Source organism: Dermacentor andersoni, chromosome 4 (genome assembly GCF_023375885.2).
Source record: "Dermacentor andersoni chromosome 4, qqDerAnde1_hic_scaffold, whole genome shotgun sequence".
Taxonomy (NCBI): Eukaryota; Metazoa; Arthropoda; class Arachnida; order Ixodida; family Ixodidae; genus Dermacentor; species Dermacentor andersoni.
In genome coordinates, this window is record NC_092817.1 from 188257696 (window position 1) to 188273771 (window position 16076).

A 16076-nucleotide genomic window follows, 5' to 3' on the forward strand; every position below is an offset into this window, starting at 1 on the left:
CAAACAAAGTAATGTTGGCATGACGTCTTGTGCTACACTCTAAAAAACAGGGTACTGGGTAGTCTTTCTGAAGCGCGCTTTCGTGATGCGAAAATTTCCTGCCATCAAATAATTCTCGTATGTTTGAGATCGCAACACCAAGTTCAATGCCTCTGTATTCAACGAGGTGGACTCCAATAATGATCCGATCAATCGGTGGTGCAAGAGTGGAACCCGAAGTACAGATGCATTTTGTATTTTCTGCAACTGCACCATTTCTTGCGTGCAACATGGAGCAGCAGCAGTGTAGCGTCATGCAGGGATGAAGAAACAATGATGGAGCTGCTAGGCACACAGACCAGGATGGGAATCTTCTTCCACCCATATTGGTGCAAGGCACACTGGACTTCTCTAATGGGTGTGGTAATACATCACTTGAGCACCAAGTCAGCATGGCAGAAACTATTTTTGCTTTGTCTGTTGTTGCCAAGGGAATTCCTTTTTCATGGGGAGACATGGCAACTTCGATTTATCGCTGCATGTTTCCCGAATGTGACATTGCCAAAAGGTTTAGCTGCGGAAGGATGAAATTGGCACGCATTGTATCAGATAGACTGGATCCCTACTTCAAAGCACAAGTGGTGGCTGAGCTCTGCAAGCCAAATGTTTATTATTCCATCATGATCAATGAAACACCAAACCCAGAGCTAAGGGTACATGCAGCAACTAGATGTTCTGGCATGTTACTTCTCCAGCAGCCAACAGGAAATTATTGTAGAGCACGTCATTCAATCTTGGCCATGCAACCGCTGAACTAATTCTTGGCTGTATAGAAAAAGCCATTGCAGATGTGCGAAAACAAGGACTTGTTTGTTTTTTCAGCGATGGGCCTAATGTTATGAAGAGTGTAAAAAACACGCTTCAGAAGCATGTGGCACCAAGCTTATTTTATTTATTTCACACACCTCACAGGCTCCAGAAGGAGTATTGCATGAGGGGGTGGTACAGATAACAAATGTGGAGCAGAAACATGTTTTTTGTTACATAAATATAAACAGAACGAGAATCAAATAATAAACAAAGACAATAAGAAAGGAAGGTAAACAAACACTTGTTAGCTTTTCAGTATACAGTAAAGCAAACAACCTCAGAACAAATGCTTACATAAATGTAAAACAATGAAGTTAAGAGCAACAAAACTAAAACAGATACTTGTTTTTGGCTTAGTACTAGCCAAATATTCACAGATTTTTTGTCTGTAGGTTAATGGGCCGTTAATGTCAGCGATGTTATCAGGAGTACCATTCCACAGTGCAATCGCACATGGCAAAGCGGAGCAGTTGAATGCATTGGCGTGACCGAAGATGCGTTGAAAACTGAGATGATTATGCAGACGTCTAGATGTGCAAGAGGGACAAACGAGTGGTAAAGTAGATGGGCGTACATTATGCATGATATTGTGCAGAAGACAAAGTAATGCTATATTCCTGCGTGATTCCAAAGATGAAAGCGACAACAACAACTTGATGTTAGTTACGCTTGAAAATGGGCTATAATCTCTGGCAATGAAACGTGCAGCACGGTTTTGGATCGACTTGAGAAGATGGATTAGATATGCCTGATGAGGTGACCATATAGAAGCTGCGAATTCGAGCTGGGGTTGCACTAATGTTTGGTAGGCTATCTTTCTGGTGAGGGGAGGAGCGCTGCGAAGGTTACGTTTTAGATATACAAAAGTGTGCGATGCTTTACCGTTATTTTCTCAATGTGGGATGACCATGAAATGCTGGGTGTTAGAATAATGCCAAGGTACAGCTGCAACGGAAAAAGAATGGCACAAGTGAATCATGACCGGAGGGAAAAATTGCAACACGCGGCGCTATTGTTGCCGAACGCGCTGATAGCGAGATTGCCAGGCATATTCCATTTCCAAAGCGGGGGTGGCCGGCAGAAAGCAGCCCATCCGAAAGCTTGCATTTTAAATGATAGCTTATGCGCTGCTTATCGCTAGAATCATGCGCCAACGTTGTCGCGCACATGACTTCATTTCTTTTTCTTTTTTTTGAGCTGGCGTTGCGAGCAACGGTATCTTCATCGCAGCTTTCCTTTAATAGATTTGCTGGGCGATGCACTGTCAAAAGTAGCGTGTGGAAGTGCCTACGTCACACGACAGCAAGACTTTAAAAGCAGGTGTAGTTCGCATGAAATTTGCCAGAACGACTTTAGGATGCAGCGAATCGACAAGGAAACAAGGGTCCAAATCTTAACCCTTGTTCAAGCTGGGCGGACAAGGAGGAGCGTTGCTGCGGAGGTTGGGTGCTCGCTTGGAAGCGTTACGCGGATTGTTCGAGCTTTCCTCCAAGAGGCAAGGATTGAAGACGCGGCTCGAGATGGGCGCCCAAGACGGACCAGCGAAGAAGAAGACAGATTGATTGCCGCCGCTGCCTGTTGCGACCCTTTTATAACAGCCAAGGAGATACGGCACGAACTCGGCCTTCAGATATCGCTTACTACTATAAGGGAACGCCTTCGTTCAGTGGGGCTCCGCAGTAGAATGTCTTGCCAGAGGCCACTTTTGACGCGACAAAACAAGACGCTGAGATTGGAGTTTGCCACAAGACATCTTTTCTGGACGACTGAAGAATGGATGAATGTAGTGTTCACCGACGAATCTACCTTCAGCAGCAAGTGGGACCAACAGCGCCGTGTCTGGCGGCCAGACTGTGCCCGGTAGGTCATGTGCTTTCGTGTATAAAGGGACGGGGAAGCAGCGCTTGCCTACGTGTTCTTTCGTCTCACATATGTTAAGAACAAAATGGCCGAATGTTTATGGCAGCTGCTGCGGTGGTCTTTTCATTTTATTGCATTTCTCTACGCCTGGCATATTTTAAAACCTGTTGCTAAGGAGTTTACTTTTCATTTAAATCCTACTACGCGAATTTCTGAAAAAAACTGTTGAGCTGCTGCGTAACAAGCAACACGTGAGCTTTGTTTTTTGTTACAGGTTTGAACCCGAGTATACGCAACACGTCGCTGCTAGCGGCCGACGATCCGTCAATGTGTGGGGTGTTATAACATACCAAGGGCTTGGGCCGCTCATCCGGATAGATGGAGCTCTGACAGCATCAGCCTATGCAGACATACTCAAAAGGAACTTAATTCCTTTCATCCTGGATGGCCCGTTTCCGGATGGATGCTTCATTTTTCAGCATGACAGGAGCCCCATCCACACAAGCAGGTATAATTACTTGCAACCTATATGCACTTCGCACAAAAGAACTCGCAAACTTTTTGCTCACAATTTGTAAATGGATGCTATGAATTGATATTAGTGCATTGAAATGGAGGACTAAGAGTCTGTTTCTTTTTTTAAATAATATTCTCAGTTGAGGCCTATATGATGTGGGCATTCTACCGGTGCCTTTTGGGGCTAATGAACATGTGACTGTTGTCATTTAACTTTTTTTATCTTTATCCACTTACAACGTTATTTTCTGGCTGATCCTTCAGAAAAGTTGTCACTATAATTTTTTTCTGTTCATAAAATGTCCAGCCCTAAGGCTGTTATTTTTTCTGAACGAGTGGTTTCGTTCGGTATTTAAGAGTAATGCACCGCGGTGCTTATGCACAACAGCGTTAGCTTTTAATTATTGCACCCTCATAACTCCCATGTGCTGTTCCTATGTTTCTGCTAAGCAAAAAGCTTCCCAGGCTTTATGATCTCAAAATGTCTTTTTTTTTTTCTTTTTAAGGATGGTGCGGCAGAGGCTTGAGGAGCTGTGCATTCAGGAGCTTCCATGGCCTCCAAAAGGAGCGGACTTCGATATTATTGAAAATGTGTGGGGCCTCATGAAGCAGCAACTGGCAAGACGGCAACTGCACGGAGCGTCAAAAGATCTGCTTTGGGAGGCTGTGCAAGAGGAATGGACGCGACTCCAGGGCCTGCCTGGTATTGCGAGCACACTCTATGCCTCACTGCCCGCACGGGCACGCAATGTCGTAATGGCTGGTGGAGCTTTCGCCCGTCACTAAGCCACTAGCCTGGAAGGGATTTCTTAATTTATTGACAGCTGTCAATTCATTCTATACTTTTCTTTATTTCACGTTCTGTGCTGTAATGTTAAGGACATTGAAAATTAAAGACAAAATTTGGAGCTCAAGCTGTGCTGCGATCATTTGTTGCCAAAAAGTAAACTCATCTCTAGAATGTGCATGTTCATGCATGGTCCCCTGTATCTTCACTAGCGCTGACAGCCTTTGACAGTCTATCGTCCAGCAAATTGTGGGCTTTGAGGGAAATGTTCGCTAAAGAAAATGCTGCCGGCCAAAACGCCAGCTCAAAAAAAAGAAAAAGAAATGAAGTCATGTGCGCGACAACGTTGGCGCATGATTCTAGCGATAAGCAGCGCATAAGCTATCATTTAAAATGCAAGCTTTCGGATGGGCAGCTTTCTGACGACCACCCCCGCTTTGGAAATGGAATATGCCTGGCAATCTCGCTATCAGCGCGTTCGGCAACAATAGCGCCGCGTGTCGCAATTTTTTCGCTCCGGTCATGATTCACTTGTGCCATTCTTTTTCCGTTGCAGCTGTACATCTATGAATATGTGCGAGCGACGATACTATTGCCAAGTGAGTAACTGAAAATAGACAAGACACGCCGCACTTCCTTCGAATTATCGACGGCATCAACGCCAACCAAATCCTTTCCGACCGCGCTATTCTAGTCACTTTGGATGTTTCTGCCCTTTACACCAACATTCCCATGAGTGAAGGAATTGAAGCCGTTTCTAGATCCCTCGCAATCAATCCCCAAGCGCACGCTCCTGAAGTTTACTCATCGCTCCTTAGGTTAGTTCTCACGCTCAACTACTTCGAATTCGATTCTACACACTACCTGCAAATTTTCGGCACTAGCATGGGTACGCCATTCGCTCCTACGTATGCGAACATTTTCATGGGACAGCTTGAAGCAGACCTGCTGAAATCCTACCCTTTAAAACCCCACACCTATCTTTGTTACATTGACAACATATTCATAATATGGGAACACGGCACAAGCGCCTTAACCGACTTAATTAGCCATTTCAATCGCTTTCACCTGAGTATTAAATTTACTGCTCACCACTCTCCTAGTCAGGTCAACTTCCTGGACACGACGGTCTACATAGAAAACGGAAAACTGAGAACGACACTTTACCGGAAGCCTACAGACAGCCAGCAATATTTAGACTACAACAGTCATCACCCACGACATTGCAAGCAAGGAATTTTTGTCGGACAAGCGAAACGTATAAGAAGAATCTGCAGTGAAGACCACGATTATATCCACCACCTAAATGACCTTAGATCAACGCTAGCAGAATGGAACTATCCCCAAGTTGCTCTCGATAGAGCTTATGATACCGCGTCAAGATTGGAGAGACAGTCGGAATTGGCGAAGAGACAGCCCACATTAGAATCTGACAGACCGCCGGCCTTTATAACAAAATATTCTAATGCACTCCCAAACATAAACAACATCCTAAGAAAATACCACCCAATATTATCAAGTAACGAGCGTCTGCGAAAAGCGTTCCCGGATGTACCCAGGGTTACCTATCGCCGAAACAAGAACTTTAAAGACATGTTAGTGCACGCAAAAGTCAGCCAGCAGCATTCCCCCGTAATAAAAGCATGTTGTCGCCCTAGATGCAAAACCTGCAGGCACCTTCAAAGTGACATTAAAATTAAAAGCACCGCAAATAATTATACACATGAAGTCAAATCCAGCTTCACTTGCACAAGTTCAGATGTGATTTATATGCTTGAATGTTCCTTCTGTAAGAAACAATATATCGGTGAAACAGGACAATCAATGAACGTCAGATTAAACGGACATCGCGCGGACACAGCTAAAAAGCTTCCCAAACCCGTCGCCGAGCATTTCAACCAACCAGGTCATACCTTTGATGAACTTAAACTCTACATCTTACAGTCAAATTTCCGTTCTGAACGAGAAAGAAAATACAGAGAATCATACCTTATCCATAAGTTCAAGACATTGCAACCAATAGGCATAAACGTTTCAAAGGGAGCTTTAGAATCTATTCGCTATGCTAAACCTCAAGCTATAGGCAACAACACTTAGTTTGATTTCTTGGCGTATCCCCCCCTTTTCCTTTTTCTTCCCTTCTTTTTCTTTCTTTCTTTCTTTCGTCAGCTGGCATGTCAGACGCCCTTGACACGCCGGCTAACGCGCGTGGGTTAACAGACTAGGGTGAGGGGAGGGGGGGTCCTGGCTTTGACCTTGTACACAGCGTTCCTTTACTAATTCGACACGCTAACACACTTTCCCTCGTTTCCGCGCCCTCCCGCCTCACACCCCCTCCCCTTTAGAATAACCCCACCTATATATACTGTGGCGAGGAAAGCATATGTCGCCTTGAAGAAGACAAGTCCACTTGTCGAAACGTTGGCTCCTGCATTCACCTTGTTCACGTTTTGCTCATCGCCTTGAAAATAGAGTAGGAGTTTTTGCGAGTAAATGTCATTAGATTGCATTTGTTAGTGTTTAGGGTCATTTGCCAATCCAAACACCAGTTAGTGACACATTGAAGGTCATGTTGAAGAGTGATATGATCAGTGGCGGGATCGGATTTGACGGTAGATAACGCAGTCATATGCGAATAGTTGAACACTGGATGTAATGTTAGATGGCAAGTCATTGATGAAAATCAGGAAGAGTAAGCGTCCAAGGACACTTCTCTGAGGTACACCTGATGTTACATTACTGAAAGGGGAAGAGTACTGGTCAATGACAGTGGACTGCTTCCGAAAAGACAAAAAGTTTCTTATCCAAGAAATTGTTAGTTCGCCAAGGTTTAAGCATGAGAGTTTAGAAATGAGGCGACAGTGAGCCACGCGATCAAACGCTTTAGAGAAGTCGATGAATATTGAGTTAGTCTGAGCATTTTCATCCATATTTTGAAAAATATCCGTAGTGAATTCAATTAGTTGTGTCTCGCATGCAAGGCCTTTTCTGAATCCATGCTGATGTTTAAAAAAGAAGTTATTACATTCTAAGTGATGAACGACATTAGTAAAAATGATGTGTTCGAGTAACTTGCAGGGAACGCTAGTTAGTGATATGGGACAGTAATTACTCGCATCGCTCTTGTCACCTGAATTGAAGGAGGGTGTGAGTTTGCCGACTTTCCAATCATTCGGCAGTTCCCCTATTGACAATGACTGCTGAAATATATGACTAAGGATTGTACTGGAAGGGACTACTGTATGCTTTAGGATTTTCGTGTTAATGCCATCAAATCCAGAATTAGTCGATAATTTGAGATTGTTAATCAACGTAGCGATTCCAGCGGCTGTTATGGTAATAGGAGTCATATATTGGTAATCAGAGTCTGCCATCTTTGGCATATAGGAATGGTCTTCCTTTGTGAACGTCGCAAGGAAGCAGTTGTTAAATACAGATGCGCAGTGCTCTCGCAGTATGGGAAGACCAGTGCGGGAATGTCTGTGCTGTTTGAAGGAAATGTGGTTTTCCAGAATTTCTTAGGATTATTTTTTATCAGTGATTGAATGTCATCGGAAAAGAATTTATGCTTTGCATGACAAAGGGAACTGCAGTAGGCTTTTTCGCAGGCTTTATGTTTATTCCCCGAATCTAACGTGTTCACACTTTTGGCTGCCCTGTATAAATGTTTCTTTTTGTTTTTTAATGCAGTCAAAGTTTTATTGAACCATGGTTTCAAGCAGTTGGTGCAAAATGAGATCTGAGGTATGTATTTATTTGCTAGACATAGTAGTTCTTTAAAAAAGGCACCAATATTTGTTGACTGATCGTTGGGAAAATGTTGCGATAAATCTAGATGAAAAGCTTTGTCGTTTAGTTCAGTCGACATTGCCAACTGTAATCTCCATAAGGTTCATAATGCATTTGGAAAAGCTTTGGATGCATTTGGCTTGGATGTCAAAGTAGTAAGAAACATCTACTACTACTTTAAAGGTGCTGTCTGTGCTGAAGCACTCAAAGAATGCCAGGAGACCTTAGGAATTCCTTGTCATGTATTTCTACGCCAAGTTTCTAATCGCTGGCTCACACTACAGGATTCGTTGTGCCGTGTTGACGGACAGCTTGAAGCACTTCGTACCTATTATCTTAAGGGAAGTACATCAAAACGCTATGCCACTCGAAGCCTCCACAACAAGCTTGTGTCAGCATTTTCTGAGAAGCAACTTTTGCCTAAAGTGTTGTTCTTCAAGAACTGTGCACAGCTTTTTAGTGGATTTCAGCAGCTGTTTCAAAGGCAAGAGCCGTTTTTGCACATGCTTCACACTGAACTTATTGCTCTGGTCCAGCGAGTCCTAAGTCGGTTTCTGCGTCATGAGGCCTTTGCAGCCAAGAGCGCTGAAGAACTGAAAAGGCTAGACGTGACGGATTCATCCCTTTGGAAGTCAAAAGGTGAAGTTGGTACAGACACCGAAAAATCAATGCTTCAGTGGGACTCAAGTGAGAAGAAGCGGTTTTATCTTGGAGCACAGGCTTTCTACTTGGCCTGTGCCAAGGACCTTCTTCATTAGCTTCCGCTTGACAATCGAGTTCTTCAATGTGCCAGCCTCCTCAGTTTACAGTCAAGAAATGTTGAGTCCGAAGTGCAATCACTAAGATACCTTGCGTCGCAGCTTCTTCAAGTAATCAAGAATGAAGAAGTTTTGTCTGTAATTTATGAGTGGCATGTACTGAACTGTGACTCCAATAGTGCCCTTCTGGCCCTTGAAAATGAATGAATTGATGCTCGTTGGGCCAAAATATTTGAACAGAGGTCTGCTGGAGGTCAGCCGAAGTATCCGTCATGTCGAAGCTCATGACGTGTCTGCTGTGTCTACGAATGAGGGGTTAGTGAAAATAAACGCTTGTACAAAAACCGCTACTCATTATGCATTGCAAGCATAAAAGGGATAGTGAACAAAAAATTTGTCGCCGAGATTTCTGTCTCCAGTGATAGCTGTCGCACCGAGAGCAACCAAAAGAACACTCTTTCTGAGGAGAAGTGAGCGAAAAGTAATTATTTTAGTGAATATTTCTCAAATCACAGCACCTACTGGCCTCCTCCGAAAGCTCCGGCAATACCGGATATCGTGCCACGCTTATCCACCTCGAGGCCCATTGCAAGCGATCATCCACACTGAGCACGCAAAGGGGCGAGTTGACGTTTGCAGCGATGCGCTTTCTTGTTCGGCCATCCTATTCACACCGCTTCCTTGTTTGAGCTATTTGAAAACCTCGTCTTTCATCTCGTGGTTTTGTGGATTGATGTGTGGAGCAGCCGTGTCAATGCCGCAGAATGCCGAGGGTCTGCTGTGCGCAAGGGTGCCGAGATAGTACTGTCAGGCGAGACACGCCGTGCAACACTTTTCAGAAAGATGAGAAGCTGTGCAGAATGTGTACTCGAGCAGCGCAACCGTCGCGCCCAACGTGGATGCCGTCGAGCTGCTCTTTTAAATTAAAAATTTAATTAAATTATGGGGTTTTACGTGCCAAAACCACTTTCTGATTATGAGGCACGCCGTAGTGGAGGACTCCGGAAATTTCGACCACCTGGGGTTCTTTAACGTGCGAGCTGCTCTTTCATTTGCTCCGACCACTTTAAGGACAGCGATTACGAGACAAGCCCGGCATTGCTACGGAGCCTCGGGGTGTCACTGAAAAGGCAACGCTTCAAGCCTGACGCTGTTCCGTCTGTATTCTCGAGGAAGCGGAAGCAACAAGACGTCAGAGGCGCGTTTGAAAAGAGAAGACGAAGAGGTTTGTGGTTTTGCTTCCCCTTTGCATGCGCATGTGAAAACGGCAGGCAGCAGTTGTCTTTTTCTTGTGTGCCTCTCATGAATGCTTCTCCCGTAAACCACTGGCTTGTTCACGTTGTAGTTTTGTGCACAGGTACCGTTTGACCGTAATTTGTTGTTTGTCCGACGTTATGAGCCAGATGTTTGGCCAATTCTGCCAGAATGAATCGAAATCCGCATTGTCTGAAGTGACGGCTGACGAAAAAAACAAGATTCGCCGACATGAGACTGGTGGTGCCATCTCATTTGCACCAAGAGAAGGAGTGCTCGGCTGCGATGAAACAACGGGAGCGGGCGCGTTAGCTAGCGCAAATGTGCTGAGGTGCATGTTACCTGCTCACCACTTGAGTTCCTTGTTGATGGCAATACTGCAGGCTGTGCCTAAAAAATCGGCCTGCGATTATGCTTCTTGGTAATGCAATTTTTTAGGGCAGCTGCTGTCTTATTTCGACCGTAGGCGACCGCATACGCAACACACAGTGCCGAACGGAGGCGGCTGTGCATTTAGCGATCTTAGCCGGCACTTCAGCAATCGAACACCGTGCTTGAGGTCGGTCGCCACCGCGGAGGAAGGGGGGGGGAGGTAAGGGGTGCACACAGTGGATAACGGAGATGGCTCTGCGTTTCGGCTTGGCCGAGCCGGTGCTCTGGCTACCGCCACGGAGGGGTAGCACTGGAGGATGAGCGAAGTGGAGAGCAAGGCTCGCGCGCGAGATTGCGGCGGGAGTGTGCACAGCTAGAGCAGCGCGCTCGCACCGTCTGCGGAGCTGGGTTACGGCAAGGGACAAAGGCGACGCGAAGTGCAGGAACGGCGCGTAAGAGCTGCGCTCTGAAACCTTATTCCTCCGTGTTTAGATCGTTGATCAACTTCTCGGTGAAAGTATGGAGGAGCCAGACCACACACCCCCACTACCAACTGCTACATCTGATGGAATGTCACCTGAATGCAGCAGTGCAAATGCTGGAGCAGAAGATACCGCACAGAAAGACAACCCTGTCGGCAAGTGCCTAGAGTCAGGTAAGTCACAGCAGCAATAATTAGCACAATTTTTTTGTCTTCTTCACTGTTGCACATTGTTCTTCATGATGTCTTTTAGCTCACAGTGACGGATGTGGAGACCAGACCCATGACGGAATTCTAAGAGCGCATCAAGAGGAGCCAGAATCAGAAACCATCGAGCATGCTGGTTTAGATTTTACCAAAATGGCTGGAAACAGTGATGCACCAGACCTGAAAAATCAGTCAGATGCACCAGTTCAACAACGGTCATCTGCCGAAGTCAAGGTAAGTATTGTTGCGTGACCAGGATGAGTTTGTAGCTACATTTTACAGTATACATATTTTGATATTTTGTGGTTATCTTACGATTAGTAAACATTTCGTTACCCCAGAAAGTTTTCCGCGTCTCATATATTCATATATCACTCTTTGTAGGAACGCAGACACAACTCAACATGCAGTCTCATGCTGTTAAGACATACTGCTTTGAGATGCCACAAGCATCGTCACCAGTGTGCCTTGAACCCATATCTGACTTTCTGACACAGAATCTGGAAATGACACGCAGGGCAGGAACATTGATTCTTCTTGTGCATTAACTGACACTAGTGGTCTCAGGTATGTGAAAAAGTGTTTGCAGTACTGCAGTACAGTACTGACATGGCCTATGTAAATTTCAGAGAGGATGTTGACCACGCATCACCGTCCCTACATGAAGAGTGAAAATTTATTGTGTTTGAATCGTCACTGGACCAGCTGCTTTTAACAAGCCCAGTGTGTGGAGAAGTGCGCTCAGCTGTCGATAAAGGAATAAAAGGCACACTGCTGCAAGTTGAAAGGATGTGCAAAAACCTGCATGTTATACGTGGACAAACCAGCCGATGATTCAGAGGAAAGCAGCTGCAAATGTATTACTTCCAGCAGCAGCCCTATACTCAGGGCGCAATACTTCCAGATTTCTTAGAGCCCTGAAGAGTATAGGAATAGTGTGCCCTTATCATTACCACCATGTACAGACCTCTCTTCTGATTCCAGCAATCACTAAGGTATGTGACACGATTATTAGTTTGTAATGAAGGCAGTTAAAATTAGTTAAAGAGTGTTTACTCTCTAATTGTAAATCTTGCGCAGGTCTGAATTAGGCATCAAAACTGCTTTTTAGAGAACTCGCTGGGAAGCCACTGCATGTTGCTGGGGATAGAAGATGATGATGATGAATTTGTTGTTTTATGGCGCAAGGGCCAACTATGACCAAAGAGCGCCAGGTCAGTGTCGATGGGTTTGCAGTGGGTAGATGAATTCCGTGGGTGATTGTGACGTAGCTGTAAAGGGCCTAAAAAGCAATCTCTGTAAAGTGCATAAAAGCTATATGTAATAAAATTATGGCAATGACTAGTGAGTACTACTAAGAACACAAAAGGTACATTGTGATAGAATGATGATATTTAAAAATACATGAAGGTAAACGTTTGCAAGAAGCACTACTGCCTAAGAGAGCCCTTGGAACGGAAGGGCCTAAAGGCATGTGCTATACAAAAATATATTATCGCAGCGGCATCCTCTGGAGAGAGGATGTGCTACAAATTCGTAGGGCTAACAACCTGTAAGACAACATCGTTTAGGAAATTTAGGACTGCTCTGGTGTCAAACAACGGTTCTTGACCAAGAAACATTACAGGATGAAGGGGGATGTGTTGCCGGTATGCTAGCGGAAAGTGTTTCTCTCTCTGTTTCGATTTCCCGGCACTCCAGGAGAGTGTGGAGGACGGTGAGCCTTTCACTGCATCTACCGCAGAATGGTGGTTCATTTTCAGTTAGCAGAAAACTGTGTGTGGCATATGTGTGTCCTATTCTAAGACGACAGAACAGGACATCTGTTCATCGTGTTTTTGTTGCGGAGGGCCAATAACCCAGTTTTGGTTTAATCAAGTGAAGCTTATTATTTGTTTCAGCGTCCCATAAGCGCTGCCAGTGGCTTCCGAGTTTTTTTCGGATGAAAGGTTTTAGATCTAAGGCAGGTAGTGCAGTAGTAGGATGGATATCTTGTGATGCAATTGATGTGGCTATTTGGTCAGCCAGCATATTACCCTCAATGCCCCTATGTCCAGGTACCCAACATATTATGACTTGCTGCTGAGACATGTACGATGTGCAAATGACGGAATAAAGCTCGGCAAGTACAGGGTTTCGATGATTGCGGAGGTACATTAGGGCTTTTACGACACTTAGAGAGTACGTGTATATAATGGCTTTGTGCAACTTTGCTTTCTTGATTTGTTTAACAGCACATAGAATTGCATAAGCTTCCGCAGTGAATATGCTTGTTTCCGGATGCAGTCTGTCAGACTGGGAGAAGGATGGTCCGATTGCAGCATAAAACACGCCGGCATGCGACTTAGATGATGATGATGATGATGTATAGGGTTTTGTGGCGCAAGGGCCAGTCATGGCCAAAGAGCGTCAAGCAATGGTGTTATGTAATCGGTGAGAGAAATAACAAAGGGTATGGTGGCTGTCTATGACGAGATAGTGTGGCTGTATGGAGGCATAAGACAAGACGCAGGATATGAACATGTTAACATAATGACAATGGCTTGTGAGCTGTGCTGTTTACCTAAAAGTTATACATTTTTAGTACCTCACACCTTCATGGTATATGTGTCAGTAGCACTACTGCCTCTACGAGGTCCTTAAGTGAAAGGGCCCGGAGGCAAGTGCTATACAAAGCGCTGTTTTCGCAGCAGGAGCCTCTGATTAGAGGCCGTGCTACGAAACTTGTGGGCCTAGTATTTGTTATGCGTCAACATCCTGTAAAAAGTTAAAAACTGTTTTTGGGTTAAAAAGCGGGTCAGCACCAAGAAACATACATGGGTGTAGAGGGAAGTGCTTTTTCCTTTGAGATTCCGCTTCCCGACACTCCAGCAGGACATGGAGGACGGTCAGTGTCTCTCCACATTTACAACTGGTTGGAGCTTCACTACCGGTCAATAGACAAGAGTGTGTGCCATAGGTATGGCCTATCCTAAGGCGGCAGAAAATGACTTCAGTTCGCAGTGTTTTTGTTATTGGTGCGTAGTTTCCCAAGTGTGGCTTAATTAAATGGAGTTTATTGGAAGTTTCAGTATCCCACATCTGTTGCCAATGCCTTCGAAGTTTTTTGTGCAAAAATAGTTTTAGGTCTGAAGGTGCGATACCTATGGAAGAGTTGCTAGCTTTTTTTGTAATGGATTTGGCAATTTCATCAGCGAGCGTGTTGCCCTCGATGCCCCTGTGCCCAGGCACCCAACATACTATGACGTGTTTATTACACGAATATTACACAACTTAGAAGCGTCAGTGTAAAATTCTATGCACGAGTACTTAGATTGAAGTTGTAAGAAATGCATTCGAATATGTGCCTCTGGGGCGTGTTTCGTCACCTCTACGAATGATATATCGCATTCTATGGGCTTGCACTGCCATGGCGGCAATGGCTTAGCTGGGGCCATCAGGTTTTGCTGTAGAATTGGGACTTGCATATTCTCAGCAAGCTTTCTAATGCGCAGAGAGAATGGTTTTGTAGCTGCAGGTAGATTATTAAAGAACATTGCACATGCCACGTCGTTTATGCTTACATAAGAGGGATGGTCGCGGTTTGCGTTCACTTTTAGAAAGTACATGAAACTGGTGTGTGACCTCTAAAGATGAAGCGACCACTCATTAGCTTCAACGTAGAGACTTTCTACAGGACTTGTCCTGAAGGCACCGGTCGCCAAGCGGATACCTAAGTGGTGAACAGTGTCAAGCATCTTCAAAGAACTTGGGCTGGCAGATTGATATACTATGGCCCCGTAATCTAACCGTGTGCGTAGAAGACTTTTTTACAGGTTCATCAGACACTTCCTGTCGCTGCCCCATGTTGTATTTGATAAAAGTTTAAGAAGGTTCATTGTTTTTAGACATTTCTGTTTTAGGTGCTTTAAGTGTGGAATGAAGGTCAGTTTTGAATCTAATGATTCCTAAAAATTTGTGTTGTTTGACAACTGGTATGTGCTGTTCATGTAGCTTTACACTGGGCTCTGCAAATAATCCTCTTTTTCGTGTGAAAAGGACACGCGAGCTTTTAACAGGATTCACTTTAAAGCCGTTTTCTTCTGCCCATTTACAAACTTTGTTCAAGCCAAGCTGGACATGTTGCTGATGAATAGAAAGGTTGCATGACTTTCTGAGTTTGGCAGCGGTGCGCAAGCAGCGTACAGGTTCGCTCACCCACCCGTTTTTACGCAGATTCTGCACGTTTCGCCAAGCAGCAAGGAGCCGAGGGACAACTGACTGCCCCATCTACGTTAAGGAACAGCGTAGATTTCATCTCGTTCTGCACACTGTCAAGATTGCGGATTCAACGTCCCGGCTTCCCCAGCTACCTGGCGCATCGCCGCACGGCCCCCCAATCAGTGTGGGAGGCTCGTACCGGCTGCCTTTATAACGGACGGCATTGCGGGTGGCAGCTCAGTTTGGCAGCGGTGCGCAAGCAGCGTACAGGTTCGCTCACCCACCCGTTTTTACGCAGGTGAGACTTGGGCGTTGTTGAATAGTTTTTCTACTGCTGCGCACTACTGCCAAACTTCGACTGTATCTTTGCATGTAATCTCTAAGAATGGCTGGCAATGCTAAGGAAATTACGAAGGCTCTTGAAGACTTCCAACGGGAAATGAGATTAGAGATGCGTAGTGTGAAGGACAGTGTTAAATTTTATAGTGACACGTGTGACAAAACAAAGGCAATCGGCGCTGACGTGAAGGCACTTTGACATGAAATTGGTGAGCTGATTAAGTTCAATGAAACCCTGCAAAATGAAAACAAGCGCTTAACGCGGAGAGTTGAAGAGCTGGAGCAGTATACCAGGTTAAATAACTTGGAAATAAAAGGCATCAAGTCAAACGGGAACCCTGTTGACATAGTCAAGAAAATCGGCGACGTTCTTAAAGAACCAGTTGCTAGCCATGACATTGACACGTGTCACCGGATCCCAACGCGCAAGCCAGGCGAGACCAATATCTTGGTTCGCTTTGTTGGGAGAGATAAGCATCATGCGTTTCTTGCTAAGGCCAGGAAGCAAAAGGTTACAGATGACCAGCTCGGCTTATCTGGGACCGACAGCGTTTATGTAAAGGAGCATCTTACGCAGACTAACAAACAGCTGCTTGGTGCTGCTATTGCCCGCAAGAAAGAAGTGGCATGGAAGTTTGTCTGGACGAGCGGGGGTAAGGTTTTC

The 16076-nt window shown here is 45.0% G+C and overlaps 2 protein-coding genes across 5 annotated transcripts in view; one reads left to right on the forward strand and one right to left on the reverse strand.

Annotated features, from left to right (window-relative positions):
• The window catches only part of LOC129384951 (uncharacterized), a 134929-nt gene that overhangs the window by 11276 nt on the left and 107577 nt on the right, over positions 1–16076 (reverse strand). The gene's annotated exons all lie outside the window — the stretch shown is intronic.
• LOC129384862 (uncharacterized) overlaps positions 4570–16076 on the forward strand; it is a 28349-nt gene continuing 16842 nt past the window's right edge. The window contains exons 1-7 of one of the 2 annotated variants that reach the window (XM_072287998.1): positions 4570–4611; positions 7703–9784; positions 10678–10840; positions 10920–11107; positions 11258–11440; positions 11503–11868; positions 15089–15371. In XM_072287998.1, the coding sequence (XP_072144099.1) occupies positions 10705–10840; positions 10920–11107; positions 11258–11365 (432 nt within the window). In that variant the 5' untranslated portion in view covers positions 4570–4611; positions 7703–9784; positions 10678–10704 and the 3' untranslated portion in view covers positions 11366–11440; positions 11503–11868; positions 15089–15371. Of the gene's footprint in view, positions 4612–7702; positions 9785–10492; positions 10841–10919; positions 11108–11257; positions 11441–11502; positions 11869–15088; positions 15372–16076 lie in introns of those variants that run through there. The other variant, XM_055070444.2, reaches the window with a different exon arrangement.